This window comes from Mobula birostris, chromosome 19 (assembly GCF_030028105.1).
Source record: "Mobula birostris isolate sMobBir1 chromosome 19, sMobBir1.hap1, whole genome shotgun sequence".
Classification (NCBI taxonomy): Eukaryota; Metazoa; Chordata; class Chondrichthyes; order Myliobatiformes; family Myliobatidae; genus Mobula; species Mobula birostris.
Genome location: NC_092388.1, coordinates 8,767,144 through 8,791,166, shown reverse-complemented (window position 1 = coordinate 8,791,166; position 24,023 = coordinate 8,767,144). Strand labels below are relative to the sequence as shown.

Sequence of the window (24,023 nt, the reverse complement as noted above, 5' to 3'; positions counted from 1 at the left end):
AAAGTAAGAAATGCAATCATCCTTCGTGATGAAGAGGTTAAATTATTTAAATCTATCATTGGTAGTCCAAAAATAGCAGTAATTGGATGCGGTTGTAAGTCTATATTTAAAACCGTTGAAATAATATCAAAAATATCTTTCCAATATTTCTCCAACAGGGGACATGTCCAAAACATGTGGGTTAGAGAAGCTATCTCGAAATGACATCTGTCACATATTGGATTAATATAAGAGTAATAGCGAGATAGTTTGTCTTTGGACATATGAGCCCTGTGTACTACTTTGAACTGTATTAACCTATGCTTAGCACATACAGAGGATGAATTCACCAACTGAAGAATTTTTTCCCATTTTTCAGTCAGTATATTAGTCTCAAGTTCTCTTTCCCAGTCAGCTTTAATTTTATTAGAAGCATCAGGACATAAATTCAAAATTATATTATATTTGATTGCTACAACACTTTTCTGAGAGAGATTTAAACCTAAAATTTTTTCCAAAATATCCGTTGGATATGGATGTGGGAAATTAGGGGAAACAGTAATTAAAAAGTTCCTAATCTGTAAATATCTAAAAAAGTGAGATCTGGGTAAGTTATATTTATTAGAAAGTTGATCAAAAGACATAAAACAATTATCCATAAATAAATCGCGAAAAGATATTATACCTTTGGTTTTCCAATCAGAGTAAGCTTGATCCATCGTGGAAGGTTGAAAAAGAAAGTTTGACAAGATGGGGCTTGCTAGGATAAATTGATTGAACCCAAAAAATCTTCGGAATTGAAACCATATACGTAAAGTATGCTTAACTACCGGGTTATTCATTTGTTTATATAATTTAAAAGAAGTAAAAAGAAGTGAAGTTCCTAAAACCGAACCCAAGGAAAGCCCTTGTAATGAATTAGATTCAAGATTTACCCAATGAGGATTTAAAGATACGTCCAGATCTCGTAACCAAAATTTTAAATATCGAATTTTAATTGCCCAATAATAAAATCTAAAATTCGGGAGGCCACCCCCCCCCCTCCTTTTTAGACTTCGGTAGATACCTTTTACCTAACCTAGGATTTTTATTCTGCCAAATATATGAGGAAATTTTTGAATCTACATTATCAAAAAAAGATTTTGGGATGAAAATTGGAACTGATTGGAATATATACAAAAGTTTGGGCAAAATGATCATCTTAATAGCATTAATCCGACCAATCATGGACAAAGAGACTCGCAACCATTTGGTAAATAACAGTTTAAACTGATCAAGTAAAGGTAAAAAATTAGCTTTAAATAAATCTTTATATTTTTTCGTAATTGTTATCCCTAAATCTATAAATGAATCAGTAACCAATTTAAATGGTAAATGTCCATAAATAGGTACATGCTTATTTAAAGGGAATAATTCACTCTTATTAAGAGTCAATTTGTAACCAGAGAAGTTACTAAATTGAGCTAACAAATCTAAGATAGCAGGAATTGACTTTTCCGGGTTAGAGATGTATAACAGCAAATCATCTGCATATAACGATAACTTACGTATTTCGTTTCCACGGGTAATACCAACAATATTTGGCGAGTTACGAATAGCAATTGCTAAAGGTTCAAGAGCAATATTGAATAGCAAAGGACTAAGAGGGCAACCTTGCCTAGTGCCACGAAAAAGATGAAAAAAGGGAGATCTATAATTATTTGTACAAACCGAGGCTACCGGGGAGTGATATAACAATTTAATCCAAGATATAAATGTCAGATTAAAATTAAATTTCTCAAGAACATTAAATAAGTAAGGCCATTCGACTCTGTCAAAAGCTTTCTCAGCATCTAAAGAGATAATACATTCCGGGGTGGTAAATGAGGGGGTATAAACAATATTCATTAACCTCCTAATATTAAAGGATGAATAGCGATTCTTAATAAATCCGGTTTGATCCATAGAAATAATTTGAGGTAACACCTTCTCCAATCTAGTTGCTAGAATTTTTGAAAAAATTTTAGAGTCTACATTCAAAAGAGATATCGGTCTGTATGATGCACAATCAGTAGGATCTTTATTCTTTTTAAGAATTAAGGAAATAGAGGCTTCGTAAAACGATTGTGGTAATTTACCTAAACTGATTGCTTCCTTGAATATTCTAGACAACTTAGAGGAAAGAATAGAGGAAAAAAATTTTTTAAATTCCACTGTAAACCCATCTGGACCGGGTGCTTTACCGGAATTCAAAGATGAGATTGCAGTTATTATTTCTTCCTCTGAAATGGAAGTTTCTAATGATAGGGACTCTTTGGGTGATACTTTCGGAAAACTCAATTTACTTAAAAAGTCATGGATGAAATTAGAATCATGAGGAAAATCAGAGTGATATAAAGAGGTATAGAATTCTTGAAAGGTTTGATTTATCCCAGCATGATCCACTGTGAAAGTATCATCCTGTTTATGAATCTTAGTAATTTGACGTTTAACCGAATCAAATTTCAAATGGTTAGCCAGTAATTTACCCGATTTATCGCTATGAATATAAAAATCACTTCTAGTTCTCATTAATTGATTTTCGATGGAGGATGTTAATAATAAGCTATGTTCCAATTGGAGTTCAACTCTGTGTTTGTACAGCTCCTTACTGGGAGAAATAGCATAATTTTTATCGACTTCTTTGATTTTATCAACAACAAAAGTATTTCATTGTTAACACGTCTTTTCAAACCAGCCGAATAGGAAATGATCTGACCACGGATATAAGCTTTAAAGGCATCCCAAACAGTTCCATTGGAAACTTCGTCCATAGTATTAGTTGAAAAAAAGAAATCGATCTGCTCCTTCATAAATTTGACAAAATCTTGATCTTGAAGCAAAATAGGGTTAAATCGCCATTGTCGGCTAGTACAGGAGGTGTCCATTAACTTGATGGAAAGTTTCAGTGGAGCATGATCTGAAGTAACAATACTGTCATAATTACAGTCAAGTACATATGGAATCAAACGGGAGTCAATCAAAAAATAATCAATTCGGGAAAAAGAACGATGAACATGTGAAAAAAAGGAGAATTCCTTGTCATTTGGATGTAGAAATCTCCAAATTTCTAAAATCCCAGAATCCAACATAAAAGAATTAATAATAGTAGCCGACTTATTCGGTAAAGCCGGACTAGCTATGGATCTGTCCAACTGGGATTCAGACATAAATTAAAATCACTGCCCATTATCAACATATACTCGTTTAAGTTAGGAAAGGAAGTGAATAGGTGTTTAAAAAATTCAGGGTAATCCACATTCGGAGCATAAACATTCACCATAGCGACCTTTTTATTAAAAAGTACCCCAGTAATTAACAGAAATCTGCCGTTAGGATCCGAAATAATGTCTTGATGAATAAATGTAATTGAAGGATCAATAAAAATTGAAATGCCTTTAATTTTGGCTTGAGCATTTGAGTGGTATTGTTGATCTTCCCAAAACTTAAAGAAGCGTTGATTATCCTCTTTCCTTACATGAGTCTCTTGTGCAAAAATAATATGAGCATTCAGTCTTTGGAACACTTTGAAAACCTTTTTCCGTTTTATTGGGTGGTTTAAACCATTTGTATTCCAAGAAACAAAATTAATAGTATGAGCCATAATTAAGAGTTAACCCTTTGGTGAGGAAGGGGTTAACCATAATGTGAGCTCATAAAACCGGAAGAGGAATACATGATTAGAGAGAAACCGGAAATCTCGACACTGCGGGCATCTTTGTAGTTCTGAATCAGCCCAATAGAAAAAATTAAAAAAGAGAAAGACTATCCCACCCCCTATCCCCGAGAACCCCGAACTAAGCCAGAAATGGCTGAAGGAAGCTCTAACTAAAACTAACTCTAACCCCATTTCTGCAGGGGGCAACTCCAAAAATATATGTTAAATAGATGACCTCCCAGAAACTGATACATGTAAAAAATAACCAGTATAATAATTAATCTACATACTAAAAATTAGTAAAATATATAAATTAAAAAACAGTCAGTACATATAATTAGTTATAAACGAGTAAATAAAAAATCGCTTCCAAGATGAAAGGAGGGTTATGGGAAGAAGAAGCATAGGAGCATGGCGTCCCGAAAAAGAAACAAAGGAGGTTAAACAAAAAGAAAGACAAGTCGCCATTTTAATTATGTGAAAACCAAAAGTAGGAAACATATAACTAAAAATGATCGTCGAATCATATCATAAATAATAGCGAAAAAGGAAAAGTTAAAACAAAAGGTTAACTAAAAGAAAACTGATGTTAATTTACAGAAGATAAATATTCTATATAAGTTATAGAATAACAACTATAATAGTAAACAAAGAACAAAAATCTTGGACTTATAAAAAACCTTCATCGCGCGATAATAAGAGGTTCATTTTTTTAAAAAAAACACCAGAAGAAAAAAAAATTGGTGCTGGAAGCACCCGACACAGATGAAGAGAGGGTGTCTGTATCCGATGGGAAATTATCATCCAAAGAGCTTCGAGCGGCAGTTGTAGAATGGAAAACATGACGATTTCCATCGGGAAGAGAGATTCTGAGACGTGCAGGATACAATAGTGCCGGTTTGAGATTTTTTTGATAGCATTCCGACATTAGAGGTTTAAAAGTCAGTCGTTCCTTCATCACTTCAGGACTGTAATCTTGAACTATCCTGAAGGAATGCTGGCGATACTTGATCATCCCTTGTCGACGAGCAACCTGGAGAAGTTGTTCTTTAACATTGACATAATGGAAACGGAGAATAACTGGTCTGGGTCTAGAAGCAATCGCTGCCGACTTTGTCCACGGTATACGATGGGCGCGGTCAAGTAATGGAGGCTCATTGGGAAAAACTGAACCGAACGAATCCTTTAAAAGTTGAGCAAAGAATATTGCAGGATCTCCAGCCTCAACATCCTCGGGTAAACCGATTAAACGTAAGTTTTGTCTTCTCGATCGATTCTCGAGATCAATAACTTTGGATTTAAGTTGTTGGAGTTGCTTAGTAGTCGAAGCTAGATTCTTCTCTAAGATCTTGACTTTTGTATCCGTCTTCTGAGATTTAGTATCCAGTTCAGAAATTTTGGCATCGTGTTTCTGAACATCAGAATCCAGGGATTTCAAAGAGTCCGTGATCGATTTTAAATCTTCATTGAGGCTTTGGCGATGTTGTTCAAATTGAGCCGATAAACTATCAGATAACTTTATCCGCTGCTGCTCAAACATTTCCTCCCTAACTTCGTAAGTTAATTCCGTTTGTTTAGAATCACCTTTCTTCTTTGCTCCGTTCCCATCAGCATCTTTCCCATTTTTAGTTCTAGATCTCGTACTCATTTCTCTAAACTCGAGATTTGCAGTTGACAAAAGGAAATCAATTAATCAGTAAATCAAGAAAATAAAATAAATCTTCTGGTGTACTTAAAGTTGATTAGATCAAGGAGATTATAGGTTGAAAAGGATAACGGAGATGGAGCGAAGCCAAAGAGACGACCTCACTCCATGAGCACTCCCTGCAGACCTCCACAAACATCTTAGAGAGGACCTGGAATTAAACTCCAACACCCTGAACTGCAACAGCATCGTGCTAATTGCTATGCAACTGTGGCACCCAATTGCTTGCTTTTAAGCAAATAATTCATTTAATTTCCCCTACTCCTAGTCATTAAGAGTAAAATGGCAATGAGCAAGAGTAGGGCGTGGATCTCAAACAACTCACTCGCCTTTCAATTACATTGGGGCCGACTTTCAGAGATGTAGTGAGTGAAGTTTAGGAGCCTGATGGTTGGTGGGGTAATAACTGTTCCTGAACCTGGTGGTGTGGGACTTAAGGCTCACGTACCTCCTGTCCAATGGTAGTAGTGAGAAAAGAACATGGCTAAATGATGAGAGTCCTTGATGATGGATGCTGCTTTCTTGTGGCAGCGCTCCGTGTAAGTATGCTTAATGGAGAGGAGGGCTTTGCCTGTGATGGACTAGGCTGTATCCACCAATTTCTGCAGACTTTTCTGTACCAGGCCATGATGCAGTCAGCTAAGATCCTCTCCATTGTGCATCTATAGAAGCTTGTCCAAGTTTTAGGTGTCCTTGCTAAATCTATGTAAACTTCCTAGAAAGTAATGGCACTGTTGTGCGTTCTTTCTTTGTGATGGCGCTTGAAGGTGCTGGTCCCAGGACAGATTCTCTGATATCATAACGCCAAGGAATTTACAGTTACTGGCCCTCTCCAGCTTCAATCCCCAAATCACGATTTTGGACCCCCAGCTTATTGTGTCTTTTATTTTGTTTAGAATAGATGGATTCATTTACTTTGTAGAAGTACATGTAAAAGACAAATTGATGATGAGACTGTTGAAAGGCCAAAGGTTATGGGGAGAAGGCAGGGGAATGGGGTTGAGGGGGATAATAAGTCAGCCATGATAGAATGGTGGAGCAGACTCGATGGGCCAAATGGCCTGATTCTACTCCTATGTCTTTGGTCTCATGGCGACGCTATTAGTGGTTGCTGCTTATGAGTGTTATGACTACACATTTGTCAAAAAAAATGACAACTTCCCCCAATTGCTGGTGCAGTGGGAGTCTAATCATCCTCTCCCCTCCTTTCCAGTGCATGCAGGTGACAGTACAAGAGTGGAGCTGATCATACCGGGGGAACAGCACTTCTACCTGAAGGCTGTGAGTGTTGCTGAGAGACAGAGATGGTTAGTTGCCTTGGGATCCTCGAAGGCTTGCCTGACAGATAGCAGGACCAGGAAAGAAAAAGGTATGACGATGGTGTCATTTTTGTAATATCGGCTTTCGGGCTCCAATCTTCGATATCGACCCTAGGATTAGCTGATGGCGGGTCCCTGAACTCCAGGTTCAAACTACAGGTGCACTGACTGACCAGCCCTCGTGCCTCCTTGTCTCTCCTGGTTGCTGGACTTCGAGTGCAGAGTGGAGGCCAGGACTGTAGATGTCCTTCTTCACCTGTCCACGTCGATGGACTTCCATGCAGAGCACAGAGCAGACACAGGGTGCGAGCTGACGAGAATTGAGCGTTAGTACACTTGTTTGCCTTTCAGGCTCTCTGTTGCCTGGGGTGGACCTTGGATGTTGCATTCCAGCTGTCATACGCAAACCAGTAAGATATGGAGAGCAAGCTGTACCCGCACAGCGGGCTGCCCCTCTCCATGTGATGAATCCAAAAGAATGACAGAGACCACTACAGTCTGACACCGGTGGCATTGCAGGAGCTGCCAGTCAGTGTTGAACTCGAGGTAGTACAGCCTTAGTACCAGCTCTGGATTTTTCCTCTGGGTTTACTCCCAAAATCTTCCCTGTGAGTGGGTATAGCTTCAAGGCAGCGGAGGTTTGAGTTCAGAGTTTTCCTTCTAGATGAGCTGCCAACCGTTGACGAGACCCATCTGTCTGAACCGACTAGTTTTAAGATGCCAGTAACCTGCCTTTGCCCCTTTTCTTGTCAGTAGATAAGTTCTGCCAGCTTAGTAGCTAAGCCACATGGAGCTCACTTGGTTGTCAGAGGCTATTTGAGATGCACGCCCTTGGGCGCATTTAATAGGCAGTGGGAGCTTATCTCCACTTCGTTCCCTGGCTATAGTAACCTTAAGGAACCCTTAAGGTTTGCCTTTAAGTAGAAAGAATCCAATTAAGAGCTCTTGGATCATTGGCATAAAATGCCAGACTACCACCTGTTGTACTTTGCTGCTTTTTTATTATCCAACAGAGTTTGAAACACTTCACAAAATAAATATAGTTTAGATTAAAATGTAAAGAAAAGTGCAAATTCATTTTGATGTTTCCACATGCAAGATTAATGGTGACATCTGTTTATCAGCACTCTGCAACCATCCCTGTACTGATCAGCAAGAAATCTTTACTCTAGTACATCAACTTTTCAATTAAATTGTCCTCTGGGAGAAATTGCTACGTTTATGGCAATTGACTCAATAGTAAGTTGCTACTTATAATTTTTTTTTATTAGTCTACAAGTTGGAAAGTTCTACTTTACATCTGGTTATCAAGTTCTGTACTTTTCTGCCAATAACATTTTGGTTTATTATGCATGATGAGTGTCCCAAGCTAGAGTGAACGATACTTTAATGGTAGAAGGATGTCGCAGAGTTACGGAATCGTAGGGTTATACTACATGGATAATGGGCCCTTTGTCCCAACTGGTCCATTCTGATCAAGGTACCCATCTAAACTAGTCACTTTTGGCCTGTAATCTTTCTGAAACTTTCCAGTTCATGTGTAGCCCAGCTGTCTCTAAGTTGCTATAGTCTTTTCTCAAACACTTATCTTGGTAGTTGATTCCACCACTTGTGTAATAAAAAGTTGCCCCTCATCTTCTTTGTAATTCTTCCCCCTCTTACCTTAAACCTATGCCGGCATTCTCGATTTCCCTACCTTGGAGGTAAAAGACTGAGTGATTTGTCTTATCTGTGCCCCTCATGAGCTGATACAGATCCATGCAATTACCTCCCTGTCTCCCACGCCTTGAGGAATAAAGTTCTAGCCTGTCCAACCTCTCCCTATAACTCAGTACCTCAAGTTCAGCCAGCACTCTTGTGAGCCTTTTCTGCACTTTGCTTTTCAATAACATCTTTCCTGTATCAAAATGACAAAAACTGAACACAACACTGCAAGTGTGGCTTCACCATCATCCTGCACAACTGCACCATGACCTCCCAAGTCCTGACTTCTGAAGGTCAGTGTGCTAAAAACCTTCTTTGCTACCCTGTTTACCTGTGACTCCACCTTCAAAGAACTATATTCCTTTATTCTGAGGTCGCTCTGTTGAGCAGCACTCTCCAGGCTCCTGCTGTTCACTGTGAAAGTCCTGCCTCGATCTGTGTGGCGGGGTGGAGATGTGTCTGCACCAAAGGCGTAAGAGCGCAGCATGACACAAAACGAATGAAGTGCGATACCTCATGCTTATCGGAATTAAACTCCATTTGCCATTTCTCAGCCCACTTCCTCAGCTGAGTGAGATCCTCCAGTAATTGCTGACAATTTTTATTGTCCACTGTGCCACTGATTTTAGTGTCACCTGCAATTGTGTTAACCATGTCTGATACATTCTTACCCAAATCATTGATGTAGATGACAAACAACAATGGGCACAGCACCAACCCTTATGGGCCTCCAGTCTGACAGAACAACCTTCCACCATCAGTCTCTGTTTTCTAACACCAAGCCAATTGTGCATGCAGTTAACCAGCTCTCTCAGAATTCCATGTGATCTAACCTTCCAGAGCAGCCTACCATGTAGAACCTTATCAAAGGCCTTGCTGACTACCCCTAATCAATCCCTGTCTTTTAAGAGGTATGTATATCCTATGCCCCAGAATACTCTCCAATAACTTGCATGCCATAGATCTTAGATTTGCTGACCTATAGTTCCCAGGGTGTTTTTTTTTTTTGTCACCTTGCTTAAATAAAGGTACACAATTCTCTACCGTCCAGTCTACTGGCACCTCACGATGATGCAAGTATCTCAGCTAGAGCTCCCGCAATTTCTTCTCTAGCCTCCCACAGTGTCCTTGGAATAGGCTTTACAAATGAAAATGCTGCAGATGCTGCAAGTACAAGATAAAATGGTGAAATGCTGGAACTACTCAGCAGGTGAAGCAGCTTCTCTGGAGAAGGAAATGCGCCAGTGTTTTAGGTCAATGACACTTCATCAGAACTGGAATCGTGAAAAAGTTAGAAGTGCCACATTTGTTCAGAACAGTACAGCCCAAGAACAGGCTGTTTGGCCCGCTATGCTGTGTCGAATTAAATTAGAAATTAATTCATCTGTATAAACAATCACTTTTGCCTATGAAGTTCATAGCCCCCCCCCCCCCCCCCCATTTTCTGCGTCTTCATATGCTTATCTGAGAGTCTCTAAGATGCCTCTATGATATTTACCTCCACTATCACAGGGCACGATAGCATGGTGGGTCAGTTGCAGGACTAGCAGCCAGAAGTCTGATCTAATTATTCTGACACACAAGTTGAAATCCAACCAAGGCGATCAGAACGTTTAAATTTGGGCACCAAGGTAGTAATGCTACTACAGCTCAGGCATTCCAGAGCCTGTAAGGAGTCTCTCTTTCTCCTCCCCATGGAATGTGCGGGTTTTTCCCGAGTGCTCTGGTTTCCTCCCACGCTCCAAAGATCTATTGGGTAGGTTAATTGGTCATTGTAAGTTGTCCTGTGGTTAGGTTAGGGTTAATCAGGTCTGGGGATGCTGGGATGGTGTGGCTGGAAGGGCTGCTCTGTGCTGTACATAACTTACAAACTCTTGAACACAGTGCTTCTATATGTCTTCTATACCACCTTATAAACCTGTGCAGCTGTTTTCAGGGAGCTTTGGAATCCACGATCCTCCTATACATCAAAATGGGAGCAATTCTGTAATGGAAAGGGTGCAGTTTTATATATTAGAACATTGAATAGAACAACACAGTACAGGCCTTTGGTTCATAATGTGCTGACCTTTTAACCTATTTCATGATCAATCTACTCCTTCCCTCCATTTTTCTCTTGCCCATATGCCACTTAAATCATTAAACAAGTCTTCAGTACATTCTCTAAGACCATAAGACATAGGAGCAGAATTAGGTCATTTGACATGGAGTCTGCTCCACCATTCCATCATGGCTGATTTATTATCCCTCTCAGCTCCATTCTCTTGCCTTCTCCCTGTAAACTTTAGTGAGGCCTCTGTCAGTCAGGGGTGATGGTGGATGTTGTGTCTAGATATGCAAGCTTGGGCAGTACGATATAGAGAGCAAGCAGTTGCCCTTGGTAGTAAGCTCCCCCCTCCATGCATCTGAACTGAAAGGAAGGGCAGAAACCGATACAGTTTGGTACCAGCAGCATCGCAGCAGTTGCCAGTCAGTGTTAAACTCCATGTAGGACTGCCTTAGGGACTCCAGCTCCAGATTTTTCCCTCTGGGCTTACTCCTGAAGCCTTCCCCATGAGTGGATATAGCCACAAGGCAGCAGAGGTTTGAGATCAAAGTTTCCCTTCCAGCTGAGCCCCATCTGCCTAAAGTGACTGGTTTTAAGGCACCGTCTTTACCCCTTCTCCTGTCACTGATGCCCTTCCTGACCTATCAATCTCTGCTTTAAATATACCCGATGACCTGGTCTTCACTACTCTCTGTGGCAATGAATGCCACAGATTCATCACCCTCTGGCTAAATAAATTCTTCTTCATCCCTGTTCTAAGGGGACACCCTTGTCTTCTGAGACTATACCGTCTGGTACAAGACGCCCCCACTATAGGAAACATCCTCTACACATCCACTCTATGTATGCTTTTCAACATTCGATATGTTTCAATGACATTCCGCCACCCCCCCATTCTTCTAAACTCCAGCGAGTACAGCCCAGACCCGTCACACTCTCCTCATAAGTTCCATGCACCTACCACTTTCTTTGTGGGAAAAAAAAATCTACCTCTGACATCTCCCTGTATACTTTCCTCAATCACTCTAAAATTATGCTCTCTTCTGTTCGGCATAATGTCTTGGTCTCTACTGTAGTGTAGTGCTTAGTGCGACACTATTACAGGGCATTGGAGTTTGAAGTGAAATCTGATGCCATCTCTAAGGAGTTTGCATGTGCTCCCCATAAATGTGTGGGTTTCCTCCGGGTGCTCCGGTTTCCTCCCACAGTCTAAAGACGTACCAGCTAATAGGTTAATTGGTCGTTGTAAATTGTCCTGTGATTAGGCTAGGGTTAAAAGTGGGTTGTGGGGCAGCATGGCTTATTGGGCCAGAAGGACCTGTTCAGCACTATATCTCTAAATAAATTTCAAAGTAAATTTATTATCAAAGTACAGGTATGTCCCTATATATTAACTGTGAGATTCGTTTTCATGGGGGCATACTCAGTGTGTCTGTAGAATAATAACCATAATAGAATCAATGATAGACTGCCCATCTGAAGCATTCAACCAGCGTGCAGAAGATACCGGACGTTCAAATACGAAAAGCAAGAAATATTAATAATTAATAAGTAAGTAATAGATATCAAGAGCATGGGATGGAGAGGCCTTGAAAGCGAGTCCATTCATTGGTTGTGGGAACATTCCAATGAGCCGTTAATAACTATTCCTGAACCTGGTGGCGTGAGTCCTGAGGCTCCTGTACCACCTTTGTGATGGCAGCAGCAAGAAGAGAGCATGCTGTGGTTGGTGGGGGTCCCGGATGATGGATGCTGCTTTCCTGCAACAGTGTTTCATGTAGATGTGCTCAGTGGTGAGAGGGCTTTCCCCGGGATGGACTGGGCTGTATCCACTACTTTTTGTAGGACTTGCTGTTCAAGGGCATTGGTGTTTACATACCAGGCTGTGATGCAGCCAGTCAGTATATTCGCCACTACACATCTGTAGAAGTTTGTCAAAGTTTTAGATGTCACGCTGAGTCTCTGCAAACTCCTCAGGAAGTTGAGGTGCTGCCGTGCTTTCTTCATGATTGCACTTGTGTGCTGGGCCCAGGACAGGTCCTATGGAAATAATAACACCAAGGAATTTAAAGTTGGTGACCCTCTCCACCTTTGATCCCCTGACGAGGACTTGCTCATGAACCACTGGTTTCCTTCTCCTAAGGTCAATCATCAGCTCCTTGGTCTTGCCATAATTGAATGAGAGGTTGTTGTTATGACATCACCTAGTCAGGATTTCAATCTGTCTCTATTATGCTAATTGGTCACCACCCTTGATTCAGCCTGTGGCAGTGGTGTCGTCAGCAAACTTGAATATGGCGTTGGAGCTGGGCTGGGCCTCAGAGTCATAAATATAAAGTGAGTAGAGCAGGGAGCTAAGCGCACAGCCTTATGATGCACCTGTGCTGACGGAGATCGTGGAGGAGATATTGCCAATCCAAACTGACTGGGGTCTGCAAGTGAGGAATTTGAAGATCCAGTTCCCCAGGGAGGTAGAAAATAATGTTCTTTCAGTTTGAACTGATCACTAAGTTGGTTTTGATTTGTTCCTATTCAGAAGTGCTGTTCTGCTCTCTGTTAAAACCAGAAAGTAGATAATGACCTCACGTGCTCAAGGTCTGCTTCTAATTGCTCACCAATGAATTGTGCGTGCAGATGGTGCCTGGGCATTGAACTGAGCTCTGTGGCTGAGTGACGTTCTGATTAGTAGAGGTTGCTGATAGTCCACTGGGATTTTCAATGTTTGTTTCAGGGAAGAATTTTGAAGCTAAGTTGTGCTTTTTTTGCAACACCCTATGCAACCAGTAAATATTTTGAAAACATTCAGCTTCAAGGTAATTTACTCAGTTTAAAATGGGGTTTGATTCAAATTTTAGGAATGCAATCAGTATTGCATTGGACATAGAAGTTAGCATAACACAATGGGTTCAATTCCCACTGCTGTTTGTTAGGAGTCTGTACATTCTCCCCAAGGATCAAGTTTATTCACCGTATATATTTGCATGAATTAGAGATTTGCTTTGGTGTGTTGATCGGTGTGCGACGTGCAACAAAAACAACACAAACGCAAGAGATTCAGCAGATGCTGGAAATGCAGAGCAACACACAAAAGCGCTGGAGGAACTCAACAGGTCAGGCAGCATCTATGGAAAGGAATAAGCAGACAACAGGGTCTTGGTCCAAAACGTCAACTGTTTATTCCTTTCCATAGATGTTGTCTCACCTGCTGAGTTCCTCCAGCATTTTGTGTGTTATATAAAACAACAACATTCAACAATTATAACGAATAAGGAATCACACCAAAATAAGTTAAAAGTTAAAGGATGGATATGGAATAACATGTGCCTAAATATATGACCAGCTTGTTTTTGTAATGACAATATCATTATAAAATGTGGTTTAAAGTGTTTGCATTGCATAACAATGACTGAGGTAATAGACAGAAGGTGATGCGGTGGCTGACCCTAATGGTTCATCAGATTGACTACCTGAAGGAAGAAACTTTTAAGATGGAGTTTAAGTTTTTGTTTTAATAGCACAATTGCACTTTCCAGTAGGGAGCTACTGGAAAAGACAGTTTGCAGAGTGGGTTTCCTCCGAGTGCTGTGGTTTCCTTCCACAATCCAAAGACGTACGGGTCAGTAGGTTAAATTGGTCGCTTGGGTGTAACTGGGTGATGTTAACTCGTTAGGCGGGGAGGGCTCATTACCATGCCTCCTCTCTAAAATAAAAAAGTCAAAGCGGCTTATGGGAAGTTGTGAAGAAAGCAACTAATTTTATTTTTTGTTCTTTTAAAGAAATCAACGAAAACACTGAATGCCTGAAAAAGAAAGTATCTGAATTGAGGTTGTATTGTGATCTTCTTCTTCACCAAGTAAATAACCTAAAAGAGAACAGACCATCTGATCAGTCCTCATCAACCAACCTAGAGGTACTGTATATACTTAATAAGTGTTATCGCTTATGATATTGTCCTCTCAATGTACAATACTGCTTGACCCATTTCTGTTCAGTGCTCTATATGTGGTAGAGAATAAAGTCACATTCAGGCTTGAAGAAAATTCTGGATTTTATATAAAACCAAGAAAATCACCAAAGGAAAAGCCCAGACAAACAAAAAAAAAAATAGGGTTCCCTTTAAATCTATGGAATCCGAATCTGAATCAGATTTATTATCACTGATATATGTTGTGCAGTTTGTTGTTTCGTGGCAGCAGTACACCACAGCTATAAAATATACTATAAATTATAATAGGAAATATATTTTAAAAATTAAATATGCAGTGCAAAAAAGAGAGCACTAAAAATATCGTGAGGCAGTGTTTATGGGCTCTTGGTCCGTTCAGAAATCTGACAGTGGAGGGGAAGAAGCTGTTCCTGAAATGTTGAGTGTGTGTCTTCAGGCTCCTGTACCTTCTCCACGATGGTGCTAATGAGATGAGGATGAAAGCAAATTAGTGGGAAAACTTGTTAACTACATTTTTTTTAAAGAAGATCAAGTCACCTGACATTCTAGCGCCGAAGAAAGGCTGCCCTTGTTTATCATCAGCTGCAAAGATAAACAGACTCTACAAAGAGAGCATGGCTTGGATGGTGGAGTCCTTGATAATGCATGTTTCTTTTCTGCGACTGCATTCCATGTAGATGTGCTTAGTGATGGGGAGGGACTTACCCGTGATGGATTGGGCTGTACCCACTACTCTTTCTGTACTTGCATGAAACCCTATACTAACTAACATTAGAAGGACGTGTAAAGTTTTTAATAGCCTGAAAATAATGCGACACATCGACTGAATGACTAGTCATGCCGCTGAGAGGCAGAGACTAAAACTGACTGGCACAGAGTCATAGGTTACATTTCATACCCAAACCCCTTTGGAAAAGAAGCGCATGTCAACAGGCAGGGCTGAATGAATAGAACAGTTTGCATATCCACATAATGAACAATAAAAAGCTAACAGCTGGTTGCGTTTGCATTTTGGTCGTGAAAGGGAGCATTCATACTCTGATATTCTGGTGTGTGACAGTGAATTTGAGGTTTATGAGGCTAGAAATTATATATTTACCTTTAAATCAGGCATGGAAACCTTTGTTTTTGCTTCTGTGTGTGACCAGCTGCTGGGAAAGCTCATCTATCCCACAGATTGAATAAACATGTCATCATAGTGTTGGTTTTAGAAAAAGGACAATTCTTAATCTTGTGGACTAATGGAAATTTCGTAATGCAAGTTTCAAAAGTAGGTGCAGTGTATTGAAAAATGATACAATAGGTTATCAACTCAGGAATGAAGGCATGTTAAATTTTTGCTTTAGCTCTGAATAATTTGATCATTGCCAGTTTTTGATTCTTAGGAGTTTATGTCCTGATGAATGGTCTTGGCCCGAAACGTTGATTCTTCCTTCCTTTCCTAGATACAGCTGACCTGCTGAGTTCCTCCAGCATTTTGTGTGTGTAATTCTGTTCATATGATAGTTGTTTCCAAATTTATTGACCAAATTACAAGGTTGTGTAAATGGTAAGAGGATTACACTGTGCAGCCTGGCTTTCTGCCAAATAATGAGTTTAGGACTGACATTTGTTGTTTTATCCTAGCTCTCTTCCTGCTTTTAGTTATCCAAAATTGTTCCAGTTTTAGAAATAGATTAAATAATTAATGTTATCAATTACCATTTAGGGAAGAATGTTCTTTTTTCCTCCCAATTTTTGCTGCAGCAATCTTTCTACCTACACTCCTGACTTTAGTTCTTGTGTCTAGATTACTAATCAGTGGTAATTTTTTTTATGTACCTGTCTTTTCCACCTTGATATTTTGAAAACTCTGATCAAACGACTGCTTAACTTTCCCAATATCAGGAAATAACAATCCTAGTGTATGTAATCCTCGGTTTTAATTTTTGAGTTTGGGTATCATTTTGGTATCTCCTTCCCAAGAAAAATTGCCCAGAACTCCTCATACTTGATTCTGTACAATACATATATTCTGTACAATATTACATATTGTTAAGGACCAAACACCTTTACTTCCTCAGGAGGCTAAAGAAATTTGGCATGATCCTGTTAGCTCATACCAACCTCTATTGAGATTTCCTCCCACATTCCAAAGACATGAGTTAGCATAGTGATGCGTGTGAGCTGTCCCCATCAAATCCCCAGACTGTGTTGGTCATCGATGCAAAAAATGCATTTCACTGCATGTTTCAATATTGCGATGTAAATCTCAAGAGTAGTATCTCATGACATAACAGTATTGAACTTTGATAAGACATTTACTTTGAACTTTGAACATGTGACAAATAAAGCTAATCTTTCATCTTTATCTGAAAGGTGGTTTTAATATAGATGGCTGTCCAATAGCGAGAGGGATATGCAGGCTGAATGGCTTGCTTCCCTGTTACAGAACACTGACTAGGTAAATAATTTCAAAATAGATAATTTTCCTGAATGGTTTTATGGTTTTAGAAGCTTGGACATCTAACCTGACACTTCCAGTATTTTAATTTTCAAGGGGGATTGTCATTGGTTGAGGAAGCAGGGAACTTGACTGCTTTTTTGTGATTTTCTTGCAGCTCCGTTTTCTGGACAGCGATGAATTCCCATCATAACATTTATATCATCATTGGTAGATGCAGCTGTCATGATAAGCCGATGTTTATCATCCATTATAATGTTCAAAAGTTCAGAATAGATTTATTATCTAAGTACATATGTGTCCACTTATACAACCCTGAGATTCATTTTCTTGTGAGCACTCACTGCAAATACAGGAAATGCAACAGAAACAATGAAAAACCATACCCAACAGGACAGACAAACAACCAATGTGCAAAAGATAGCAAACTGTGCAAATGCAAAATAAGTAAATAAATATCAAGAATGTGAGACGAAGAGTCTTTGAAAATGAGTCCAGAGTCTGTGGCAACAGTTCAGTGATGAGGCGACTGAAGTGGGAGTCTAATGGTTGATGGGTAATTCCCCTTTAATACCTGTATCATCTGTTACGAAGTTATAACTTTGCTTTATTTCTGTTCTCTTGCATTCTTGGTGTAGATTGACATGGCGGCGGTTCTAAGATCTACTTGCAACACCTTCACAAAGACTTTGGAAGAATGCATGCAAATTGCAAATGCTTCGTTCAGGCCTGAACTATTGCAGCCTACGCCACCAGATTCCCCACACGTGGCTATCATCAAACCAAACAGAGTATGTTTGTTTGTAGGAAACAATTTCTCTTTAATGCTGTTGTGATTTCATCATGTACAGTGGACCTGTGTTAAATGAACAGATGCCACGTGCCTTATTTGGTCAGATTCAAATGGAATACATGTCATATCTCAATAATTGATCATTATCATTGACGAACAAAAGAGATGCTGGGAATCTTGAGGAGCAGACACAAAATGCTGGAGGAACTTGGCAAGACGGGCTGCGTCCATGGAGGGCAATAAACAGTTGATGTTTTGGGGTGAGTCCTGATGACGTGTCTCAGCCGGAAACGCCGACTGTTTATTCCCTCTATAGGCACAGCCTAATGTGCTGAGTTCCTCCAGTACTTTGTGTGTGTTACACTGGATCTCTAGATCTGCTGGATCTCTTGTGTTTATCATATAATACCAATACTGACAGGGAAGAAGACCTGCAAGCTGTGACGCAGTTGTAATCTATTCGTACACAGAAAAGCTGAGGGACTCGGTGATCGACCATGGACATTGATGGTCTCAGTTGGTTTATGCAGCTATCTGGTGTGGTCATGCATGAAATCTAGCATGACAAAGTCTGGAAGCTTGATGTAATTGAGGATGTTTTCCATGGTGGGGAAGTCTAGGACCAGAGGGCATAGCCTCAGACTAGAGCGACATCCATTTAGAATGGCGATAAGGAGGAATTTCTTTACCCAGTGGATGGCGAACCTGTGGAATTCTTTGCCGTAGGCTGCTGTTGAGGACAAGTTGGGTATTCTTAAGATGGAGGTTGATAGGTTCTTGATTAATCAGATTACAGGGAGAAAGCAGGAGAATGGAGTTGAGAGGGAAATGGATCGGCCATGATGAAATGACCCAGCAGTCCAGATGGGCCAAATGGCCTAATTCTGCTGATATGTCTTATGGTCTTAATTAAATCTGTTAAGAGGAATCTGTGCTGAATACACTACACATACATCCTCTTTTCAGTCCCTCAGAAAGCAAAGTTAATTGTGCAGCATGGGCTTGTTGGGCGGGATAGGCCTGTTAGCTTGCTGTATCTCTAAATAAATAAAACTGTAAGACATAAATAGAGTGGAGGGATGGAGATGGTCTCCACCAAAGGAGGTGTAAGGTGCTCCTTCCCTCCTTTAGCCAGCAGGTCACCCTTGGGCAAGGTGTAGTATCTGCTTAGCCTCCCGATCAGGGTCACGTGAAGCTATGGGATCAGGTGGTGGATGGTCGTATGAGCAATTGGTGTATATCACAAGTACTGGTTATGTGACCACTGACGCCAGGTAGACAGTCTCTGAAGAGTATTGATAATGGCTGGGATCACCTGTGTTGTAATGACCCTGCCCAGAAGAAGGCAATGGCAAACCACTTCTGTAGAAAAATTAGTCAAGAACAATCATGGTCATGGAAAGACCACAATTGCCAACGTCATGCAACATGGCACATGATGATGATGACTCAAATACTGAGTGTGTAATCTAATGCATCCCAGATTAAAGAGATTCTACTGCTGAGAAAGAGATTTTTAAAAAGTTATTATTTTACTGGGTTTCCATTCTAACAAAGATCATTGCAAAGATCACTGAACAAGTAGCACAATCGAATAGCTTTTAATGATAATTGTTGGAATTGCATCCACTGGTATGAATGATAATATGGCTACATGAGTTTATGATTTTAGAAGTTTCAGTTTGTGAAAATGATAATAATTAGCTCTATTTGTTACATGTTCATTGAAATATACAGTGAAATGCATTGTCTCCATCAAAGTCCAACACAGACTGAAGATGTGCTGGGGGCAACTCATAAGTGCCGCCATGCTTCCAGCACCAACTTGACATGTTCACATCTCACCAACTCTAACCGGTGTGTCTTTGGAATGTGAGAGCCCAGAGGAGAACCACGCAGTCATGGGGAGAACGTACAAACTTCTTACAGACAGTGGTGTGAACTGAATTGCTATCGCTGATCGTTGGCACTGTTGGAAACATTATATGAGAACTGTTCCCAGGTTGTTTCCCAGGTTCAACTTGTAGTCTAGGTTTATAGGCTTAAGTTGACCTGTGGTAGACCTTCTACAAATAGCTTCGTTATTCCTGGGAGAAAACCAAGTAACCTTATAAAACTGGTTTGGCCACATCTGGAGTATTGCATATATTTCTGGTCGCCCCACTACAGGAAGGATGTTGAGACTTTGGAGAGGGTGCAGAAGAGGTTCTCCAGGATGCTGCCTGGTTTAGAGAGCGTGTGCTATCATGAGAGGCTGGATAGAGTTGGGTTGTTTTCTCTGGAGCAGTGGAGGCTGAGGGGAGATCTGATAGAGGTTTGTAAGATTCTGAAGAGGCATAGATAGAGTGGACAGAGAGTATCTGTTTCCCAGGGCTGAAACGTCTAATACCAGAGGGCATGCATTGAAGGTGAGAGGGGGTAGGTTCAGAGGGGACGTGAGGGGTAAGTTTTTTCACTCAGAGTCGTGGATGCCTGGAATGAACTGCCTTGTATAGTGGGAGAGGCAAATACATTAGAGACTTTTAAGAGGCATTTGGGTAGGTACATGGATGTAAGGAAGATGGAAGGATATAGGCATGTTGTGGGAAGGAGGGATTAGTGTGTGGGTGTTTTTGATTTGCTTTTTAGCTGGTTTGGCACAACATTGTGGGCCGAATGGCCTGTCCTGTGCTGCACTGTTCTGTGTACCTCAGTTCAGTTAGTAGGAGAGAGAATACGAGCACAAAACAGCATTCAGTGAGACAACTAGATTTCACTGGCATAGTCTTTGAAGACATGCCTTTCTTCATTTTTATAGGTCTTGGCTAATCCCACTGATAAACCCAGTGTCCTCTTCAGATGAATGCAGTTTTCTACCAGCAAGGCGATGAAGTATAACTCCAATTAATAAAGTTGTCTAAAAGTCTGCTTCTTTACTTTCAGTGAGATTTAGTGAATGCTGCTTTTTCTGCAGTAGTTCAAAGAGCTCAGTTTTCCAATATTTTAAACTAGAGCTTCTTTTTCACCCAAATCACAATAAAAACAGCAATCACTAGCATTTTGAAAGAGAGAGGGGGAAAAATAATTACACTGTTAAGACAATAGTATAAAAATTGGACTGACTTAACATGTATCAGCCCCAACTCGTGTAGAAATTGGGCAAATGACAAACGTCTATCAAATATGGAATAAAGTGGGAAACTGAAATACCAAATTTGCTGTTTCAAACGTACTTAAGTTTAAGTTGAAGCCGAAAATGTGTTGGTAATATGTTGATGAAATAAGAATGTGAAACTTAAAAGTCAATACAAAACTCATAATCATCTCTTTGTCTTTTGCTGCTCTTAAAGGACTTGGGAGTGTTGCTACTTTATAATTTGTGTTCTTTTATAATTATTTTATAGATTAAACAGCGTCCACCCAGCTACAGTTGGAGAGAAAGGTAATAATTCATAGATTATGGTGCCATTGAAAGTGAATTACGCAAATCAGAAGCTAATAATTGAAGATAAGATAAAGGTTAGCTTTATTTGTCACATGTAGCATGCAGTGAAGTACAATGTTTGCATCAATGACCCAACACATTCGGAGGATTTGCTGGAGGCAGCTGCAAGTGTGCAATGATGGACTTTCTGTTTCAACCTGAAAATTACATTGAAATTTACTAATCAATGTTAATCCAGGAAATCTATAAAATGAATTACTATTTCAGTGATCTCTGAATATGTTATTTTTTTCAAATCAGTTAATACATGGATGATAGAAAAGTTTAGAATGATTTTAAAGTAGGTTAAAGGATGGTCACAGTACCGTAGACTAAAGGGCCGGTACTTGCTGTACTGTTCTATGTTTTCAATATTGGCAGTTTCGGAAACTTACGTGTTTAATGACTATTCCTAAGCAAAGCGGGAGCACGGTAGCGTAGCAGCAACATTCCCTTTTTTTTTTGGACCGGCTGAGTGGCAACAAAGACTGTGTGTGGGAGCATTTCAGTTACCGTGTGGCTACACACCTGTGCAGCTTAGAGGGGACAGTGCATAGTTAGCGTAACTCTATTAAAGTGCTAGCTCTGGAATTTATTTATTTAGAGGTGTAGCCCGGTTACAGGCCCTTCCAGTCCAACGTGCCACGCTGCCCAGTAACCCACTGATGTAACCCTAGCCTAGTCACTGGACAATTTACAATGACTTGTTAGTCTACTAACTGGTACATGTTTGGCATGTGGGAGAAAACTGGAGCACCACTCGTGGGAAGGACGTACAAACCTCTTACAGGCAGGGGCAGAATTGAACTCCAAACTCTGCTGCCCTGAGCTGTAATGGTGTTGTGCTAACCACTACGCTACCGTGGTGCCCTGCCACATCCCATCGCTGTTTTCAAGGAGTCTGTACATTCTCCCTGTGACCGCATGGGTTTCCACTGGATGCCCTGGTTTCCTCCCATGTACAATTAGGGTTAGTGAGCTGTGGACCTGTTAAGTGGGCACCAGAATCTCAGCGACACTTGTGGGCTGCCCTGTACAATCCTCGACACAGACAGCACATCTCACTGTATGCTTTGATTATACATGTGAAAATAGAGCTAATCTTTATCTTTAGAACTAACTTCATCAACCTTACTGCCTTTTCCTAAAGCCACAACTTTTGACTTTATTGCTGCTTGGGCAACTATTTAACTATGTTCACCACAGGAATGAACTGAAAAACTGTCAGAATGGATTAGTGATAAAAGAGAACAAGGCAAAGTCTCAGAAAAGGTCACAGTCTGAAGATGACCATCGGCATCAAGGAACTTGGAGAGGAAGTGTTGAAAATGTGGAGGGTAAGATAATTGGAGCAAATCCCCCTAAGAGAAGTCTTTGTTGGATTTTGGCATGGAAATGATATGTGATAATTAAAGAGTATCATGGGAGGTGTTCATTTCAACCACATACTTGAGTTTCTCTTAAGGGTGTTGCTGTCCAGTGGGTGAATATACCAACAAGCTTTATTTTTTCCATGCTAACACATTTAAAAATTTTATTGTAATATACTTTACAAAGGCAAAAAATGAGTTGGCAGTCTTGGGTATTAAAGAATAGCTTTATTAGACACCAGTACATTGAAGCATATAGTGAAATGTGTCGTTTTCTTCAACGACCAGCAAAAACTGAGGATGTGCTGGGGGAAGCCTGCTAGTGTCACCGCACTTCTGACGTCAACAAAGAATGCCCACAGCTTACTAACCCTAGCGTGCACATCTTTGGATAGTGGAGAAAAAACTGGAATACTCCGGACGAAACCCATGCAGTTACGGGGAGAACATACAAACTCCTTACAGACAGTGGCAGGAATTGAACAGTGTTAGGCTGATCACTACACTACTGTTACGTTAACCACTATGCTACAGTATTTTTCTGAAGCACCATATTTTCACCTGTAAAGTGAGTGCATGGGTAATTGTTGCATGATGTGTTCAGAAATGAAAAATTACATTCATTGTTCTGGAGGAGCTGCTGTAGATAGAGAATCAGTGGCCACTTTATTAGGTACACCTATTCACCTAATCGTTAATGCAGATATCTAATCAGCCAATCATGTGGCAACAACTTAATGCATAAAAGCATGCAGACATGGTCAAGAGGTTTAGTTGTTGTCCAGACCAAATATCAGAATGGGGAAGGAAGTGACTTTGACCGCGGAATAATTGTTGGTACCAGACGAGGTGATTTGAGTATCTTCTGTGGATCTCCTGGGGTTTTCACATAGAACAGTCGCTGGAGTTTACAGAGAATGATGAAAGAAACAAGCACATTCAGTAAGCGTCAGTTCCGTGCGTGAAGTCACCTTGTTAATGAGAGAGTTCAGAGGAGAATGATCAGACTGGTTCATGCTAACAGGAAGGCGCCAGTAACTCATATAACCATGCCTTGCAACAGTGGTGTGCAGAAGAGCATCCCTGAACCCCCAACACATTGAACCTGGAAGTGGATGGGTTACAGCTGCAGAAGACACAAGCATACCCTCAGTGTTCACTTTGTTAGGTCCAGGAAGTACCTAATATAGTGGCCACCAAGTGTACTACTTGCAGAGGTCCAATGGTACTGCAACATTAAACAAAGTTAGGACATCGGTTGCATAGGAACCCTGTCCATATTGGATATTGTTATCCACTGCTGACGTTACAATGACTAAACCTCTTTGAGAAAGTATTTTAGTACTCACTTTACAAAATAATGAACATTTTTAACTCTTAGAAACTCAGTAAGCTTCCTAAAAGTGTTGGAACAGTTCAACAAAAGGGATACTGATGTAATCTATCCTCCTACATACTTGTACTGTTTTCTCTTTCCATTATCTTTTGTTATCAGTGAATAAGGCTGAAGAATAGGCGCACTGTACTTTGTACCACAACAGTATGCAAATTCATAAGCCGAGCATGGTGCAATACAGT

The 24,023-nt window shown here is 40.3% G+C and overlaps 1 protein-coding gene across 3 annotated transcripts in view; it reads left to right on the top strand.

Annotated features, from left to right (window-relative positions):
* Positions 1-24,023, top strand: part of plekha8 (pleckstrin homology domain containing, family A (phosphoinositide binding specific) member 8) — a 59,386-nt gene that overhangs the window by 15,672 nt on the left and 19,691 nt on the right. Inside the window, exons 3-7 of one of the 3 annotated variants that reach the window (XM_072282989.1) lie at positions 6,574-6,729; positions 14,207-14,340; positions 17,458-17,610; positions 20,996-21,033; positions 22,282-22,412. In XM_072282989.1, coding sequence (XP_072139090.1) covers positions 6,574-6,729; positions 14,207-14,340; positions 17,458-17,610; positions 20,996-21,033; positions 22,282-22,412 — 612 coding nt within the window. The remainder of the gene's footprint in view (positions 1-6,573; positions 6,730-14,206; positions 14,341-17,457; positions 17,611-20,995; positions 21,034-22,281; positions 22,413-24,023) is intronic. The other 2 variants (XM_072282992.1, XM_072282991.1) reach the window with 2 other exon arrangements.